We start from the raw sequence: 19975 nt of genomic DNA on the forward strand, positions 1-19975 counted from the left end.
TGTTTAGCCTAGAGAAGAAAAGACTTGTGAGTGATATGATAATTCTCTCTGAACATCTGAAGGTCTGTCATGAGTCAGAGAGACTAGAATTGTGTTGCTCAACCCCAGAAGACACAGCTAGAAGTAATTGGTTAAGTTACAAAGAGGCAAATTTAGACTGTATGTTGAGACATGATCGCAAAGCACTTGCACTAGTTAAAGGTGTTTATATAGACTTCCCATTAACTTCTTCAAGGGAAGGATCTATCTTTCACCTTTCTTTACATCCTTAGGGCTTAAAACAAGTGCATGGCACATAGTAGGTGCTTAATAAATACTTATTGACTGAACAATTTACTGACTACTGCCTCACCTGAAGCATTTAAACAAAGGTTACAAGACTACTTGTCAGGTATGTCACGGAGGTCATTTTTTTTCAGGTAAGTGTTGGACTAGAAGGCCTCTGAGGTCCCTTTAAAGTGGGATTCTGTGATCTAGTTCCTTTCTAGATCTATGTCCTATAAAGAGCTTATAATATTCTAGAGGTTGACAAACCATGCTTGGAATATTCTCCCTTGTCTTCCCTAACTTCCTTCAAGTCACAGATAAAATTCCACCTCTGTAAACATCTGTACTAATGTCTTCTCTTAATTCTAGAGCCTTCCATTTGTTGATTATCTCCAATTGATCCTATATATAGTTGTTAGTGTATTTGTTTCCATGGTTTCTCCCCCACTAGACTGAGAGTTCCTTGAGAAGAGGGGACTGTCTTTTGCCTTTCTTTGTATCCACAGTGCTCAGCATGGTGCCTGATACATAGCAGGTTCTTAAAAAAAGTTTATTGATTATTGACCACTAGAAATTGAGGATAGATAGAAACAAGATGGAGTTTATTGTCCGGTGACAAGGGGAGGAATAAGGGTTAGTGAACTGAAAAATCTGTGCTTTTGTTAAGAGTTGGTTTCTTTTGAAGGACTGACAGGATGATTCCATTTGGCAGCAGGGCAGTGGCTGGTTCAACCTTAAAGGGTTTTCTGACTTGGGAGATAATAGTTTAGCAGGAGCAATCAGAGGAAACCAGGAATTATTTGAAGGATTACGCTCAGCTCACCACCACCCACTTCATGAGATTATAGGACATGTTACGATGGAGCAACTTTCACGGAGTGAGACACTTATACTTGGTGTTTCTAACATCGTGTGGTCATCTCTTAATCACAGTATGAACTTCTCAATAGATCTGTTATATGACGTAGGATGTGTAAGATTCACATAGACTCTAGAAGATATTGACATCAAACTGATGTCTTGAATGGAATTTTTTTTTTAGGTTAAGATAGAAAGTTGATTGAGAGTTCTCGCTGTCAAGGTGTTAGAATATTTCTTTTGAAACTTTAACTTGACTATGCAATAGGCAGTGATGTTCTTCTTCTGTGCCTAAGCACTAAGATAGAATAAGGACACTGTGGCCTTCATGAAAATTAGAGTTTACTCAAGGGTTAAGAAGAGCTGTAACTGTTTGGCTGCTTGTCCACATTTTGCTGCTATGTGACATGACTTTCCTTTCTACCTGCCACACATGGATCCATAAGTCATTGTGAAGGCAAAACACAGAGGTGATGAAAAGGATTTTTCAACTTGAGCTAAAGCCAGGTTCCTCATTTTGGAAGTCAGAAACAACATCTTAAAAGTATATCCCAAGAGATCACAGTTGGACTCTTCTACCTAACAGGGGATATAAGGCTTGGAGGATAATTATTTCATTAGTCTCTTTGTGGCAGCTTGTGTGGGATGGTCAGGCAGGGGGCTAGGTAGTTATGGGGCAGCTGTCAAGTTCTGATATAAGAAAGATATCCAGGAGTCAAGAGATCAAGATACTGCAGGGGTCAGGGAATCACTGGTTCACTGGTACCATAGAATAGCCTTCCAGGGGTGGAACCAGGAAGTCAGAAACTTGCCTTGGCCCAGAGCAAACCAAAGGCTGAAAGTCAAGAAGCTACCAAAAAAAAAAAAAAAAAGGAGGAACTAGGTCTCAGGGAGTAAGTCAAATACTGGGTGTTTAAAAAGTTACATGATTCAAAGGTTTTATTTAGAATGCTTAAAGAAGTCTAATATTACATGTCCTCTGCTCTTTCCTACCTGCTTTATAAGTAGTAAGAGATCTTAATCAATAAACAAGTATTGTTAGGTTTCTATGATGTGCCAGGCACTGTGGTACCTGCTGTGGATGCAAATACAAAAAAATGAAAGTCCCTGCTCACAATGAGACTTCTGACTTAAAGGGGGGGGAAGGGGATGATAAGAAGTATATACAAAATAAACAGCATAGGTGTCAGTAAATCCAAATACACATGTACATTAATAGTAACAAATATGTTGATCTGAAAACTTGGTTAGAGAGAAAAGGCAAGAGGCTAAACACATACATTTTAGGATTTAATTAATTAATCAATTCCCCATAAAGCTAACAGTTACATAGCGCTGTGGAGCCAGGATCAGAACTGGCTGACTCAGTACAGAAACTGACTGTCTTAAGTACATTTTACCATGAGGAAGGAGTTCTCTTAGATAAACACATTGGAAACAAAGTGGCCTCAGTTGGGTTTTATGATCCCAAGCCATGGGCATCTTCTTTCCATAGCATGTCTCTGTGATTTAAGATAAGGAAAAAGTCCCATCACCCAGGTAACAGACATCCTGTCCTAAACAGGCCTTTAAAGTTGTTTAACTTAACAGAGTTTGACAAAGCTGAAGTCACACCCCAAGGTATTTTCTCTTAACACTAGGATGCTAGAAGAAGGGTCTGATAAGGAAGTCCCATTTGCTCACCAAAAGGCATCCTCTCAACAAAGGAGACTATTAGGTCCAGGCTCTTCTTAATTTAAAGTTTGGCCCTTATTAAACTCTAAAATTTATATTAAATATTATCAATTAAAAGGCTTTATATATGCCTATATGTATGTATAATGTAAAGTAGTTTAAGAGAGAGAATACTAACAACTGGGAGAATCAGAAAAGGCTTTATATAGAATGGGAGAAATCATATAACAAACCTAACCGTAATATACAAGAAAATGATCTGCTACATTCTGCGACTGAATTCCATAGTTCTTTCTCTGGATGAGGAAGACATTTTGCCTTAAAAGACCATTGAGAATTTTTTTAAGTGCTTGCATTGCAATGAAGCCAGGAAGACTATCTTCTTGAGTTCAAATTTGGCCTCACTTACTAGCTATGTGACCCTGGGCAAGTCATTTAATCCTGTTTGCCTCAATTTCCTCATCTGTAAAATGAGTTGGAGAAGGAAATAGCAAACCATTCCAGTATCTTTGCCAAGGACACCCCAAATGGGGTCATGGAGAGTCAGACACAAGTGAACAACAACGAAACAATAAAGGGCAAGTGTCAGGACAATTTTACAGATGAAGAAAGTGAGACCTGGAAATAACTTGCCCATGCTCACAGGGCAGGGAAGTATGAAAGTAAAGGTTTTATACTGGAGTCAGATTGTATTAAATTTTCAGTGTAAGTATTTATACCTCAGGAATTGGCAAAAGCTCCAGATCAGGGCTTGATTTGTTTTGTTTATTATCTAGACTTAATAAAGTAATGGAGAAAATGTTCATAATGAAGATTAAACTGTGCAACCTACTTACATACGCTTTACCAGAGAGCTGGTTGTTAAACATGCAACAGCAAATTCCAGCTTCTGTGACAGGTTCAATGTCCAGAGGAGAATTATACTACCTACTGTACTTCCTCTCACTTTCTGAGTGACTCCTTTGTTTTCTCACAGTTCTTCTGGGAGAGTCTCAGACATTTTCCCAAAGTTATGCACTTTTTTTTGACAGAGGTCAAGATTTTTTTCTCTCCTGGGAATTCCCAGGAGCCAGGAAACCAACATGAAAAAACCAGAACTGTCTTAACACGCCTAGGGACATCTAGTCCCCTTAAAATAATCCATGGCGATAGACCTTCCAGGGAGGAAGACAATTACATATGGACAGGAATAAAAATAAGTATTCAGTACCCTGAAATGGCCTGCATGCCACTGCTATCCAACTGCTATCCAGCAGTGAAGGACAGAGTACAGGATTGTGTGAGTGGGGTGGGTCTGGAAATCCCTCAATACTATAGAAAAAGGAAAATGCTAAATACCACAGATGAGAATCATGCGACCCGCTTTCCTTTTCCACCAGAACCATGTCATTTGTTTTCTCATCTTTCTTGGCAAGTTGTTTTTTTATTCTCCTTCCTTCCTTCCTTCCTTCCTTCCTTCCTTCCTTCCTTCCTTCCTTCCTTCCTTCCTTCCTTCCTTCCTTCCTTCCTTCCTTCCTTCCTCCCTTCTCCCTCCCACCCTCCTTCCTCCTCCTCCTCCTCCTCCTCCTCCTCCTCCTCCTCCTTCTTCTTCTTCTTCTTCTGCTTCTTCTTCTTCTTCTTCTTCTTCTTCTTCTTCTTCTTCTTCTTCTTCTCTCTGCCCACCTTTCTCTCTCTCTCTCTCTCTCTCTCTCTCTCTCTCTCTCTCTCTCTCTCTCTCCTTCTCTCCACCACTCCCTTCTTCTCCCTTTTTCCCTCGCTTACAATACTTAGTAATTGTGCTCTGGTCAATTAAAGATCCTTTAGGGAATAAAACCTAGAAGCCAAGGGAAACATTTAAATATGAAAAACAAACAGGTATGTGAGAGAAGCACATGAACTTGTCAGTCAACAAGTCAACAAAGATTTGTTAAGCACTTGTACTGTACTCAGTGCTGGGAATACAAATAGAAGGAAAAAGGAAAGGTAACTCTTGCCTTCTAGGAGTTTCTATTCTAATGAAAATAGAGAATACTGGATGCTGAAAAGTTGAAGGAGTAAAGGAGAAAGTATTTTGACCAATCACAAGAAGGGGCTACAGGAATAAAATTTCCTCTTGTCTTACCACTCTCAGATTCATCCTGGGCTAAATTAAAGAAGACATTTTCTTATAGGGTAATTTTGTTTCTTGGAAAGTTGAAATTCTCATAATTGGCTTTTACTATTGCTGAAGGATGTAGGAGTTTCTACTTGTGTGCGAAAAGAGCTCTTGGCCTGCTAATCATCTCAGGATCCCTGTGTGAGAGGCAGGTAGCAATTCATACAATCTCATTTGAGATGTTGTGAATCAAAGGCCAAGAAAGAACTTGTCAGAAACTACCAAGCAAATGAAAATAGTCTAGGATAAAACTGAGTTGTCTGAATGACTTTTACTTTCCATTCTACAATTTTTATTATTACTAATAGAACTATGAGAGACAGTGTAGCTAGTGGTTAGACATCTGGCCACATAGGCATAAAGACCCGGTTTTAAGTCTTGCATAGAATACATCCTGACTGTGTGGTCCTAAGCAAGTCATTGAATTTCTGAACTGCCCCCTTCAACTCTTAAACTAGGAATGGCAGAAAAGGTGTGATATATGTTGCTGTGGGAGGATTTTCATTAGGAGTTCTCTGTACTGATGAAATTGGGTCTGGTGAAAAAACCAAGCATACAAAACTAATACAACTATTGTTCCTTAGAATAGTTATTATACTGGAACAAACATCCATTTGATTTGTCTTTTGGAATTGCTATAGTGTAGTTCAAACCTCCTAGATGAGTAGAGTTACTTGGCAATTGTACCAGAATGACTTTATCATAATGTAGTTTATCTCTAACATGACCTGATTTGGGGGAAAATGTATTATAACACTGCAGCCAATCAATCAATTTATTTTATTCTTTGAGTATTTGAGGATGGGGTGGCCAATGCTGTTGGCAGAGAAGACAATTGTAATGCAGGCAGTTGATGAAAACGATTTAGATTAGATTAGTGGTGTAGGACGATGAGGAAGTCAGAGATGAGTTGAAGATAACTTTCCCAAACTGGTAGTAGTTTGTAAGACAGATTGCCTATTAATAGTAAATTGAAATGTGACAAAATGCAATACAAGAAATGGAATGTGTTTTAAAGCCTTGAAATGAAGTCACTCCTTTGTTTTGTTTTGTTTTATTCCTATTTAGTCTTTGGAATCAGTTTGACGCCATCCAGCAGATAATCGCACTCAGATCCGTGAACTTGGTCAGACTCTAATTGATGGTGGGATTCTTGATGACATAATCAGTGAGAAGTTAGAGAACTTCAATAGCCGATATGAAGAATTGAGTCACTTGGTAAGAATACATAGTACTTGTAAATGATGATGATGATGAATTTTTGTTTCAGCTTAAAGGAAGAGCAATGAAGGAAAATAAAGTTTTACCATGTAGGCAGTTGTCACGCTACAGTCAGGCAAAATCATAAAGTAGACCTGACTGGGTTCTTCTCGCATCAATCAAAAGAACTTTGACATTATTTTTATCTCAAACATTCTCTTCATTTGCTTTTGGATATTGTAACAGCAAGCATCCTGACACAGATCTAGGATGATCTGCTGGCACATGTTCTTAGATCTGCTTTTCTAAGGAAAGCAATTTAAAATTCTACTTTAATGACATTCACCAAAAGAGAAAATACAAGCAGAGAAGCTTCCACCTGTCTGACCATAAGCAATATATACATCAGAGATCAACAGGCAGATCCAACTGTCTGACCATTACATACACACATAGTTACTAGAGAGAGAAGTGCCAGCGTCTGGCTTTTCAAAGCTAGGGGGGCTCCTTAACAGTTATCCAGAGTCTCATCTGGCACATGAACCTTCTTTCAAATAGTAAGCCCCAAAAGAAAACCTTACCTCAGAGTATATATACAGTTTTCAGAGCCAGAGGGCATCATGACCTTCATGACCCAGTGCCTCATCAGAAATTAACAAAAACTGTGGACCTTCCTACAAAACAAACATCCCCTGATCAAGCTTCCCTGAAAGGGCTCCACATGAAGGGTATTACTGGGCAAGGAAGATCTTTAACTCTCATTAACACATATATAGAACTTTATACCCTAAACTGGACAAAACGCATTTTTCTATTCAGCTATTAAGGTTAAATAGTGTTTGTTCCTATGAAAAACAAAGAGTTCAAATCATCTTGATCAATGATATATCTGAATATATCATTAAGTGCCTTACCTGTCAGCAGTACAGATATATTTCATTATATACTTCTGTGCGTTGTATGGTAACGGGAAAGATACATTTCACTATTAAGTGGTAGAAGTATTTAAACTTTTACAGCAGATCTTAGTAACGATGTATAAAATGTATTGAAAAAAGCAGAATGTGAATTTCCTTGATCTAAAACAAACACTGAGCAAAACACTATTTTACATGTATAAGCATTTATAAGATACTGGAATTATATATGCTTACTTGAAACTTAGTTACCTGAAAAACTTCATAGAAATATCCTGTGTCATTTTTTCCCTATCTTGACCATTTTGCAAACCATAATTTTTACATATGTTTATAAAATTGTTACTTTTGGAAACATGTATCTAAAACCCCAAATAACAATAATGTGCATTAGTGACACCATAGAAATTATCCCTGACCAACGCACCCATTATTCAGTACAGTTCTAGAAATGTTAACAATAACAGTAAGACGAGAGAAAGAAATTAAATTCATAAAATGAGGCAAAGAAGAGACATGACTATTCTTAGTTGTCAGTGATATGATCATTTATTTATAATATTCCAGGGAATTAGCAAAGAAACTAAATGAAGTACTGAGTACCTTCAATGAATTTCTAGACTTCACTATAAATCCACAATCAACAGTATTTCTGTACAATTAAAAAAAAAAGTCTGAAGGACCAAACAGAAAGTAAATTTCAAAATAACGACAAAATGTATAAAATATTTTGGAGTTATTCTGTCAAAGCACAGCTAATATTTGTATAGCTTGGAATAAAAATGTTTCTTCAAGAAACAAAAGATGATATAATTGGAGCAGTCAGTGCTCATTGTTGGGTCATGCTAACATAATAAAGGTGATAATATTACCAGAGTTCATTTGATGATTTGATCATTAAGAATGAGCAATGGCGGACTTTATCAAATCTAATTGAAGTTGTAACAGTTCACTTGGGAGAACAGATGACCAAAGATATCAAGGTAAATAGTGCAAAAAATTGAGGGGGAGCGAATAGCACTTCTTATTATGTTATTCTATTATATATACATGTATACGTATATATAAAATATATATATTACATTATAAAGCAGCTGTCAGTGAAATCATATTTTACTGTTCAAAAAATAGAAAAAAAAGGTATCAATGCAGTTGACTTGACAAGGTCTAATCAGAAATACTGGGAGCTCACTTACTGATGTATGGAAAAGGGGAAAGCATAAGGAGAGGAACCTTCATGTGTTACTGGGAAAATTGGAAAGCAGTTTGGTAGAAATTAGGCTTAGACAATATCTTGTACAATAATGCAGAATAATATCCAAATAGATACATGACCTGAATATGCAAGATAATACCAATGGAATGTTGCACAATTAGGAGATCCTATATACCTTTCATAGCTACAGTTGGTAGATGAATTCTTAACATAAGGAATAGATGAAACTGACCTGATAAAATGAATAATTTTGATTATGTGAAATAAAAAAGCTTTTGCACAAACAAACTTAATGCATACAGTTTAAGAATTGGAAGCAGTCAACTGGGATCTGTGTTTTTCAATCAAATCTCTCTGATAAGGGTAGATATCCAAGACATATCATGAATAGAAATATGTAGGACCAAAAGCCATCTGCTAATAGTTAAAAAAATAATAATTTTTAAGAAAAATTTTAACTATTAATAACTAATATTGTAAACTTTTACGAACTGTATCAAAGAGTGTTCCATTATCGAATAATTTAAAAAAATGAAAGTCAAGATAACTCTCAAATTTCATATCACACAGTACCTGAAAAAATTGGCCAATGGTAAGTCATATTTTTCCTGCCTTTCATTCATAAAAATGACTTCCCAAAGTCATTCTGTTTTCCTTAACAGAGCCAGAATTTGAAGCCAGTTGTTTTGTCTCTATGTTTTGTGATCTTTATTCTCATACTTTGTTGTTATTTAATGTTGTTTATAGAAGAAATCTAATGTTGTGAGGGGTAGTCTTTTATGCTTTGCTAAGAGAAAAGTACAAGTATCTTTTTTTTGTTACAACTCAATAGCATCTTTTCAATGAATGTTCTTGGATGTTAATTACGTCTCTAAATCAAGTCATAGCTCTCTAAGCGGTGATGCTTTGGCATCTATTTCTTCTTTTTGTGACCTAGAATGTGTGGATGCTCTTGTATTCTGATAGTTATACCTAACTGAGTGTCTGCTGAGTTTCTTAATACTTTTTCTCCTCTATAGGCAGAATTCAGACAAATTTCTTTGGAAAAGCAACTACAGACCATGAGGGAAACTGACCACATGTTGCAGGTCTTGCAGGAAAGCCTAACTGAGCTGGAGAAACAACTCACCACCTACTTGACAGATAGAATAGATGCCTTCCAGGTTCCACAGGAGGCTCAGGTAATTCCTCAGTTATGTAAAGTTTTCTTAGCTTTCAAATATTGGTGCAACGAATGGTTCCTCTCAGTTCCTGGAGACAACATGTTTGATGCAGATGCAGCAATTTCATAATGCAGATCTTCTATTTTTATTACAACTTGTCAGGTCCAAGAGGCTTTATACACACCATGTGGGCAGCTCTTTAGAGCTTGTTTGAACTTCTCCTCCTATTAAGAACATATGGGAAATAATAATTACAATCACTCCCATTTATAGGGCACTTTAAGGTTCACAAAACAAAAATAAGGAACATGGAGTTTTGAGCTATAAGAGATTTTCCGATCATTTAGTCCATCTTCCTCATTTTAGAGATGAGAATACTGAAGACCAAAGAAAGGTGTAATACTTTCCTTCAGGTAGCATGTGCCAGACTTGAGATTTCAAGTCAAACTGAAATGACTAAAACTATTGAAGGGAGATGAGACTTTCAACTATACAAACTATTGGCTCTCTCCTCCTACACCACCCCTACCACCACACCGTCACGCAAATCTTTTCTTAGGATTGTTACAAGACAAAAAACATAAATGAGATTCAGATTCCTATTCTGTACACAATGTTTGTAGATGTGACCAAGGCCTTTGACACTCAAAAATTAGGGAAAATTATGTCAAAATTGGATTGCCCAGAGAAGTTCATCAGTATTATATGCCAGCGTCACGATGCCAAGTTTGCCCAGGTTGTGGATAGTGGACAATGCTCTTGTGCCTCCCCAGTCACCAATGGAGTGAAACAGGGCTGTGTGCTTGCTCCCATGCTTGTTAGCATGATGTTTTCAGCCATGTTATCAGATACTTTCAGTGAGGATAAACACAGTCTCAAGGTCAACTACCGTACTGATGGTAAGTTCGTCCATTTGAAAAGGCTACAAAGCTATGACCAAAGTGGAGGGAGTGTTGGTGCACGATTTTCTGTTTGCAGACGATTGTGTACTCAATGCAACCTCTGAAGCTGAAATGTAACAAAGTATGGATCAATTCACTGCTGACTGTGCTAAATGTAGCCTAATAATTAACAGCAAGAAAATACAGGTGCTCCCTCAGCCACCATCCATATGTAGAACGATCAGTTGCAACAAATGGAGAAGTTTTGAACTCTGTGGAGAAGTTCACTTACAATTGGTAGTGTATTTTCCAGGGATGTACACATTGACAACGAGGTCGACGCGCACATTGCCAGAGCTAGCTCAGTGTTTGGGAGGCTCCAAAGAAAAGTTTGGGAGAGAAGAGGTATTAGACTGACTACCAAACTGAAGGTCTACAGATCCATTGTGCTGACCTCATTGTTGTATGCCTGTGAAACATGGAGAGTCTACCAGTGCCATGCCAGGAAACTGAATTGCTTCCATTTGAACTGTCTTGGGAGGATTCTGAGGATCACCTGGCAGGATAAGCTACCAGACTCTGAGGTCCTTGCTTGAGCAGAACTGCCAAGCATTCATACTACGTTTCAGAGAGCACAATTCCAATGGGCTAACCACATTGTTCAAATGCAAGATGTGTGTGTGTTCATCCTTTGTTGACGAAGAAGACCATGCTATCAGAGAAATAATGACATGACTTGCACTTAACTTAGTTTTGAGGGAGGACTGTGCAGGTCACCAGCCTCACTTCTCCTCCAGAATCATCTGAATCCAGTGAGGAGATATTCATCAGGATGACTGGAGATGACCCAGGATGAGGCAAATGGGGTTAGGTGACTTGTCCAAGGTCACACAGCTAGTGAGTGTCAAAAGTTGGAGGTGAGATTTGAACTCAAGTCCTCCTGACTCCTGTTCTGCTGGCTCTATCCACTGCACCGTACGCTTGCCAAAAACTGTTTCATGGAGAAATCACATGGCATAGGCGATCACATGGTGGTCAGAAGCAGCAATGCAAGGAAACTCTCAAGGTCTCTCTCAAGAACTTTGAAATTGGTTGTGTGACATGGGAGACACTGGCACAGGACCGCTCAGCATGGTGTGCCCACATCAGAAAGGGTGCTATACTCTATGAGCAAAGCAGAATCAAGACAGCACAAAGTAAATGTGGGATGCGCAAATTTGGAGTATCCACCCCCAATGTTCACACGGACTATCTGTGCTCAATCTGTGGTAGAGCATTCCAAGCTCATATTGGTCTGATCAGCCACAGTCGGACACACAGAAATGTCATTTTATCATGGTAATGTCATTTTGGTCCTCTTCGAGAACGAAGGACAACAACCAGTTTGGTGATAATCAAGTAATTCTTGAAATGTTGGGGACTGGAAACTTAGAAAGAACCCTACAGATGTAAGACAAAGAAACCTTTTGTAGTGTCAATAATTGCCTCCAGATTTGTTTTGGAAACTAGCATCTCTTTAATATGGGAGTTTTATTAGATTGGCTGCTTTCAAGATTATTAACAGGACAGAAAGTAGAAACAAGATAAGGCCTTAAGTATTCAAAAATATTATTAAAGAATGGCTTTAGGTTTGGTTAAACTTGCCCTGTTTTGGTTTTTTTTCTGTGTCTTCCCCATACATTGTTTGCTTTTGAAGTTGTACCAATTTAACCAAGACGAGCTTACTGTTCCATTTATTCAAGTGGCCACTTCTCTGATCAACTGCTTGAAAAGCTTCAGAGGCAGGGAAGTACACTTTCCTGATTGAACTGGGGGAAGACGTCTCTAATTAAATAGTGAGAAAAGAAAATTAACGTATGCCCAATCTATAAGGCCCTGGTCTTTATTGGATTTAGGCAAGTAAAGTAAAAATTCCTCATACACTTGAAGGAATGATTGAGACAACTGAATGAAGGGGAATAGAGAAAGAGAAAAACACCTCATTTCTCATCCCATCTTCTTAAACAAGACTGGCTTAGATCATAGTGCACTAGCTAATTTTAAGACAACCTTAATCTTCTCTTATTGCATGTGGCACAATCCCAAATTCAATTGGCTCTGCAGAGTGGTACAATACAGTGTAATGTTGTATGGAGAAAGTATATCCATTCTTTGTTGCAGGGTATTTAATCAGGCTGATCTGCGACTATTCAGTAACCCTTTTTAAATATAGTTGAGAAGAGAACTGGACTCAAATGATTCATGCTGAGACACTTTATGACGTCCTACTATTTTTCTTCTGTAATAAAATAATAGTTCATATTTCCATAGCCCTTTGAAGTTTACAAAGTACTTTTATCACCATCAGCTTGCGAGATAAGTCATGTAATTATTACCTATTTCCAGATGAGGAAATTCAAGTCTAAGCCTGAAAGGTCTAAGAGATCTGCATAAAGGAATGCAAATCCAAGTTTCCTTATTGCACATAAGACATTCTACATTTTGCATGTCTGTAAAGGAGACATTCAACTTTTCTTGGCTTTAATTAATTGATATTCCTTTATCACCTCTCAAATATGTGCCAAGCACTGGGGATTCAAGGACAAAATTTAAACAGTCTCTGAACTGGCAGAAATCAGAATTTTTAAGAATGCAAAATATTTCTAAAATATAGACAAGGTAATGGGTTTGGGGAGAAAACATAAATAGCTGGGGCGTGGGATAAGGGCAGAGAATCTAGTAGGACTTCTTGTGGAAAATGGCACTTGAGCTGAGATTTGAAGAAAACAAGGAATTCTAAGAAGTAGAGATGAGAAAGGAATGCATGCTAAGCATGCTAAGGGATGGAGTCAGGAGATAGAGGGTTAATAAGAGGAAAAGAGAGGAAGCTAATTGAGAAAGCTATGTGAGGGCAGACAGGCCATGGAGCCTGGGGACAGGATTACTGGCCTCAGGCAAGTGGCTTCTGGGCTAGCCCTCAGGTCCTTCTCTCTAGCCAGGCTTGACAAATCAAGGTGGCCTTGATGATGTTTCCAACACGACTTTTGATGAAAACTTCAAACCTGTGTCTCTGGGAGCCTATCAGGTTTACAGCACCCACTGGTCTGAAGTACCACATGTGAAACCTAGACCAAAGGACTCCTTCCTCTCTCTCTCTCTTCTTCAGACCTCTTGGCTATTTCTGAAAAACTGGTCATTCCAACACTAGAGCACTACTGCCACTTCCGGTGGGGAATGGCAGGAGGAGATAGTCCAATCGGGAAGAAATGATGAAGAAAATTAATGCATAATGAGGTTGGAAAGGAATGTTGGGGGCAGGTTGTGAAGGGTTGGCAAAGTGAAACAAAGGAGATCTGACCCTAGAAAGTCACTGGCCTGTCTGCTAAATAAGGGAGGAAAATTATGAGGGGATAGGATGTGATGAGGAGATACTTGGGGTGGGAAGCTGGTTGAAGAGGCAACAGTCCAGGTAAAAGGAGATGATAGCCAGAAACAGGTCATGTAAGTAAAGAGATGGGGAAAAAATAAAAGATACTATTAAAACAGATTTGGCAACAAATGATTTACGTGGCGTATGGGGTATAAGAGAAGATAAGGATAGACCGACATTGGGAAGCTGAATTGTCTGGATAAATTGTGGTGTCATCAACATGAAAAGGAAAATTCAGAAGATGAGTTGGGGGGTAGGAGGAAAGATAATGAGTTCTGATTAGGAAATGTGGAGATCTGGACAAGGAAGAATTTATGACCAAACAAGAGATAGAGAGCATTATGGGATGCAGAATGGATAATTTTGATTACATTTAATTAAAAAGTTTTTGCACAGACAAATCCAATGCAGTCAAGATTAGAAGGAAAGTAGAAAGCTGAGAAATTTTTTTCTTTTGCAGAAAGTTTCTCTGATAAAGGTCTAATTTCTCAAACATATAGAGAACTGAGTCAATTTTTTTAAAGGCTACAAGTCATTCCCTAATTGATAAGTGGTCAAAGGATAGGAACAAGCAGTTTTCAGAAAATCAAAGCTATAGTCATATGAAAAAAATGCTCTAAGTCTCTATAGATTAGAGAAATGTGAATTAAAACATCTCTGAGCTAATACCTCATACCTACCTATCAGATTGGCTAATACGACAGAAAAGGAAAATGCTAAGTGTTGGAAGGGACATTGAAAAGTTAGGATACAACAAATTGTGGTATATGATTGTGATGGAATACTACTATGCTCTAAGAAATGATCAGCAGGATGAATCCAGAACAATCTGTACAGACTTACATGAACTGATGCAAAGTGAAGTGAGTCTAACATTGGACACGGATCCAACAATACAGTGTGCTGATCAACTGTAAATGACTTAGCTGTTCTCAGCAATGCAATGAGCCAAGACAATTCTGAAGGACTCATGATGAAAAATGCTATGCGTCTTCAGAAAAAGGAACTGACAGAAGCTAAATGCAGATTGAAACATACTATTTTTCACTTATTTTATTGGCATGTGTGTTGGTTTTTGTCTGTATTTTCTTGTACAACATGACAAATATGGAAATATGCTTTGCATGATTACACATATGTAACATATATCAGACTGCTTACTCTCAGGAAGGGAGAGAAGGAACGAATTTGGAACTCAAACTTTTGAAAACCGAATGCTAAAGATAAAGAAAATTATCTTTAGATGCAACTGAAGAAAAAATAAAATATTATTGAGACTAGGACTTGAAAAAAAAAGGAAATGAGGGGTTCAAGATGCCTTCAGGACATCTAATTGAAATGTTCAATGGGCAGCTGGCAACGCAAGACAGGAAAAAGGCATTGTTTCTATCTAGTCTTGTTCCTTAGGTCCTTTGCCATGGGAGCCGATCAGGTCATCAAGCTGAGGCAGCGTTGAGAGAGAAGGCCCCAATATAGCCAGGGGGTAAAATCACCGTTAGGTAATGCGATATGGAGGATAAAACAGCAAAGGGAATGAACTCAGAGGTAGCGTAGGTAAGTAGAAAGTCAGAGAGAAGAAAGTACAAAGAAGGAGAGGTTAGCCAATGGTTTCAAATGTGGAGACAGGTCAAGAAAGTACAAGTTTAAGAAATTTAGCAATAAATAGAGTATTGGTAACTCTGGAGTAAACAGTTTCTGTTGAATTACGAGGCTGAAAGACAAATGGGAAAAAAAAAAAAAAAGATTAACAAGAGATCCCTGCTTTTGGAGGGGTGGATGTGAGCAGAGATTCCAACGTTTAGGTTCTCAGGTATCTCCTATCTAGGGTTGGGGAATCTAACCCTCGAGGCTACATGTGGCCTTCTAGGTCCTTGGTTGCTGCCTTTCTTTTGTTAAGGGGATTTGTTCTGTGAAGTTTGGATTCAGTCACAGGTCAACACTTGAGGGCCTAGAGGGCCACATGTGGCCCGGAGACCACAGGTTCCCTGGAGACCACAGGTTCCCCACCCTTGGATAGAATACTATTCCAAAACACACTCTGCTAGCTGATATCCAAGGTCCCTCTTGTTCATTGCTTCTACATAGCAATTCAACACATATGGGCAGAAGGAAACACAATGAAGTTGGTCTCCCCTCTAGATCCCTTAAATCCTATAGTTTACATTCTTATTTGCTTTCTCTTCCCCCAATATCCAGTAACACTGATTTCTGATCTCTTACAATCTAAGCAAAGAGGCAAGCCAGGATATACTAGGATCTACACTGGTATGTCATTCTGTACTGAAACACAAGTATATACTATGAGACAGGATATCTCCACTCAATGTGGTTTTTCCTAGGTTTCTTTGCATCAGAACCACCTAAGAAAAACAAGTTGTCTCAGAACACATTAAGTTGAAGAAAGATATTATTCATAGCAAAGTATTTTGTTAATTAATTGACCAGAGAAAGATAAAACTCTAAATAAATCAGTAGAAGAAGAATAAGGGTATTTTTTATCTTCATTTATTTTTGCCTTGTATTCTCTAACCTGGTAACTGGCGCACAGTGGGCATTTCATATACATTTATGGAACCAAATGGAAAATGGACTGCGTCTATGAAGCCAAAAGAAAGTAAAACTCAAGTACATGAAAGAAAACTCCTGCAAATATGTAAATATGTTAGAACAAAAGAAAATTTAGTTATTTAAAACTGAAATCGTCTCAGAGAAAAATGTGATTCAGAACTGTAGAGAATCTTTGATCAAAGCTGGAAAGAAAAGTATAAACATTTCATTGTTCAAAGAAACTTAGGTCAATCTGAATTCACCCTTACTACTACTTCCTAATATTGAGAAAGAATGGACTTTTCTAATGAGCTAACACTAATATTGCAACACAACACATAATTACCAGAATTTAGAGCTTCTTTTACCTTTTCAAAAACCTGCAGAATAACAGTGTTAGACTTGCAGAGGGGATAGAGGAAGGAAACTAAGTGAGTATTTTAACTACTGTTAAAATACCGTCCAAAGCAAAATTAAATGTTAAACCATGTATTTGCATGTTCACATAATTATTTCAATTCTTTGATGATCTATGATCTCACTGATTTAGATACTTTCTCTAAAAACTGCTAATCACAAGCTGTTCAAAAGCCTTCTTATCCTACATAATTCTTGTCAATGGAGTTCCATATTAACAGGGCCCTGGCCAATAAAGTCCTAATCTCAGAGTATCTATGTTGTCTTCTGCCTGGTGCCAACCCATGAGGAAGACATTTAGGATTCTACTTTGGGAAATCATGATGCTTGAAGTGATTAGAAAAGCCCTGTTCCCTAATGTGGAGCCTGCACATCCTATAACTGGTTTCGATGTGCTAACCAGAGACAGACTACTGATTACCTGATGAGTGAAGAAAGGTACATTCAGAAGACACTAGAGCAGGCCAAAACAAGTCTCTTGCCCTTCCCCTTCTACCATCTGCTGGCTATGTATGGGCTCGGAATCATACTGTCTCCCCTCCTGGAGCCAAGAACACCATCCTTTGCTTTTGTCTACTCAGATACCCCAGAAATTCAAACAATTAATATATCATAATTGTCAACAATTATATATTCACAATAGATCATAATTATGTGGCACTATAATATATAATATAATGTACATTTTATTGTATATTATTGTATTACTTAAAGCACATCATAATCATCTGCAAAAGTTTTAAAAAAACATCACCAATGTATATTCATTATTCACTTTCCTATTCAAAACATAAAAAGTTACCAGTCAGGGTATTCAAGTACCCTAAAGTCAGATCTTTTGTGTTATGATGCATATTGTGTTCAAAGAGAACTGAACTGAAGTTTGAGAATGCCTTGTATCACTTCAAAAATCTTATACCTTAGATGACATCTAGTAAGATTTGGGGTGATGACCACCAAAGAATTTCACACAGGCCAAGGGATGCAACTATGCATAGTTTTGTGGTTGGTTAATAGAGAAAAAAAGATAGTGTTTCTAAACAAAGTGTGGTTTGCAAAGTAACATCAGTTCTGCAATCTCAGTAGAGAAAAATATTGACCAGTTTCCAATTTTCCCCAAGTGTTTACAAATATCTGGGCATGTGTTTGTTTTCATTTGTACTGCTTCATTTGAAGGAGAGTTTTGCTACTTATGTTGGATTTACGCCCTTAGAGAAATAAATGTGTCATGCACTGACAATAACAAAGGATATAATTACACAAAAGTCTTCATGGATTTTTGTCCTTTTTCAAGCTAATAAAAATAATCAAACAACCACATAGAGGAAAATATTTCGCTAAAGTTGCTCTAAATGCAATGCCCATTCACTTAATGAGGATTTTGTTAAATTGGAGTGGTAGGTTTAATTTAATCTGCCAAACATATAATACAAAGTGAAACAACATTTGCGATGGCTCCCTATCATAATATACTGAAATCAAATGTAAATTCCTTACCCTGATGATCCAGGTTTTATCAACTACTCTCACCCTACCTACTGAAACTTCTAACTACTCTCCAACCACAATCTCTCTGTTCTGACCAAAGGGATCCTCCTGCAGGCCTTTGCCAGGAGTGGAATACAGGCATCTCTTGAAGATATTGTCAGTAGGGTTATTAACTGGCCTAATTTCAATACTGCTGTGTCTCAGGGAATAGGGAGACCTGAGGAGAAGTAGATATGGGTTACTGCTGGTCAGTGAAGGGGTCAGGACTCACACAACATTTATCGATTAAGTTTGTTGTCTTATATGGGCACAATTCATGGTGTCCCAATAATAACCTCAAAGATCACTGATCAATAATAAAAAAAAGTTTGAAACTTTGCAAGAATTGCTAAAATGCCACCCAGAGACACTATGTAAGCAAATGTTATCAGAAAAATGGGTCTAATAGACTTGGTCAACACAAGGTTGCAACAAACCTTCAATTGTTAAAAGAACAAAAAAGAAAATAATTAAATAATCTGTGAAGGGCAATAAAACAAGGCAAGCATGTATAGTTTTTACTGCATAAAAGTGAGCATACACAGATATTTGGGATATCCGGCCCAGTGGAAGTCAAAGCCTCTCCCTTTAGGTAAGAAATCAAACCCCATTGCTCTGAAGTTCCAATAACCACCTAGACGAGTGGGCCCACCGTAGAGAATAAGGTTCTTGGTTACTTCTTCCACTAAGACCACTCTGCTCTGAGTTCAGTTGGATACAAAGTGTCAGAGGGAGAATCTCTCCACTGGGTGCCTGCAAGTCATAGGGCACCGAAGATATCACAGATGAAGCTCCCACAGTGGAGTGTTCCCTCTCAATTTCAAACCTAAATGCTAGGGTCAAATTGAAGAGATCCCCAGAAGGAGGATTAAAAAGTATACCCAGGGATGCCAAACGAAATGAAGAAAAAGAATAGCTCAATGAAATCAAATACCGTGATCAGGGAAACACTTTGTTAAGGTCACCTTTCTGTGGACACGGGAGGAAGAAAGTAGCATTCGGCTGGACTCAAGGCTGATCCAACCCTGCCAAGGCAGAGTTTCTGAAAGTGCACACACTTCTGGTTTTTGCAATGCAATCTACAAAGCCAGTATAGACCCACTAATGATACCATTTCTTCTACAACAGATAACTTCTCATTTCCTCAATAGAATTCCCTTGACTGGAAATGCCCTTCTCCTTAGGTCATCTATCATACCAACGTCATTTATAACAAAGAAAAGGTAATTACAGGAATATTATATCAAGATAATGAAAAGAAGGGCTGGTTTTATGGGGGGGGAAGCAAGGGAGGCATTTTCACAGCTTACTTCTAGATCTCTTTTATAATCACCAATATTTACAATATTTAGGAAATACGTCAGTATGACAATTAGCTTTGATACAGGTTTAGAAAATCATTAACTTGGGAATTACACAACATTCTGAAGGTCACAAAATACATCTGGCTCACTGGGAATACATCAGAAGCATATATACAAATGAGAAGATGTGGTTGTCAATCGAAATTTAGTTACACTAAACTAGAATAAATTGTGTGGGCCTCGAGTTATCTTTAAACTAAATATAATTGAGAGGACTAAAACAGAGATGAGACAATTACCATTCAGTGAACAAAGCTACATATTAAATCTAAGACAAACACAAAATATCATCGGTCATTAGGTCATAATATAATAGTAATTTCAATCCTCTCCACAGGTCTCTAACTCTACCTCCACAAACACTGTTGACCTCATTTAAGGGATGATAGTGAAATGACCTG

General features: G+C 37.8%; 1 protein-coding gene across 1 annotated transcript in view; it reads right to left on the reverse strand.

The window, feature by feature from the left end:
* Positions 1 to 9491: 9491 nt before the first annotated feature.
* The window catches only part of LOC140526945 (utrophin-like), a 73407-nt gene continuing 62923 nt past the window's right edge, over positions 9492 to 19975 (reverse strand). The window contains exon 15 of the mRNA XM_072643566.1: positions 9492 to 9653. Within this exon, the coding sequence (XP_072499667.1) occupies positions 9629 to 9653 (25 nt within the window). The 3' untranslated portion in view covers positions 9492 to 9628. The remainder of the gene's footprint in view (positions 9654 to 19975) is intronic.

This window comes from Notamacropus eugenii, chromosome 2 (genome assembly GCF_028372415.1).
Source record: "Notamacropus eugenii isolate mMacEug1 chromosome 2, mMacEug1.pri_v2, whole genome shotgun sequence".
NCBI classification, from domain to species: domain Eukaryota; kingdom Metazoa; phylum Chordata; class Mammalia; order Diprotodontia; family Macropodidae; genus Notamacropus; species Notamacropus eugenii.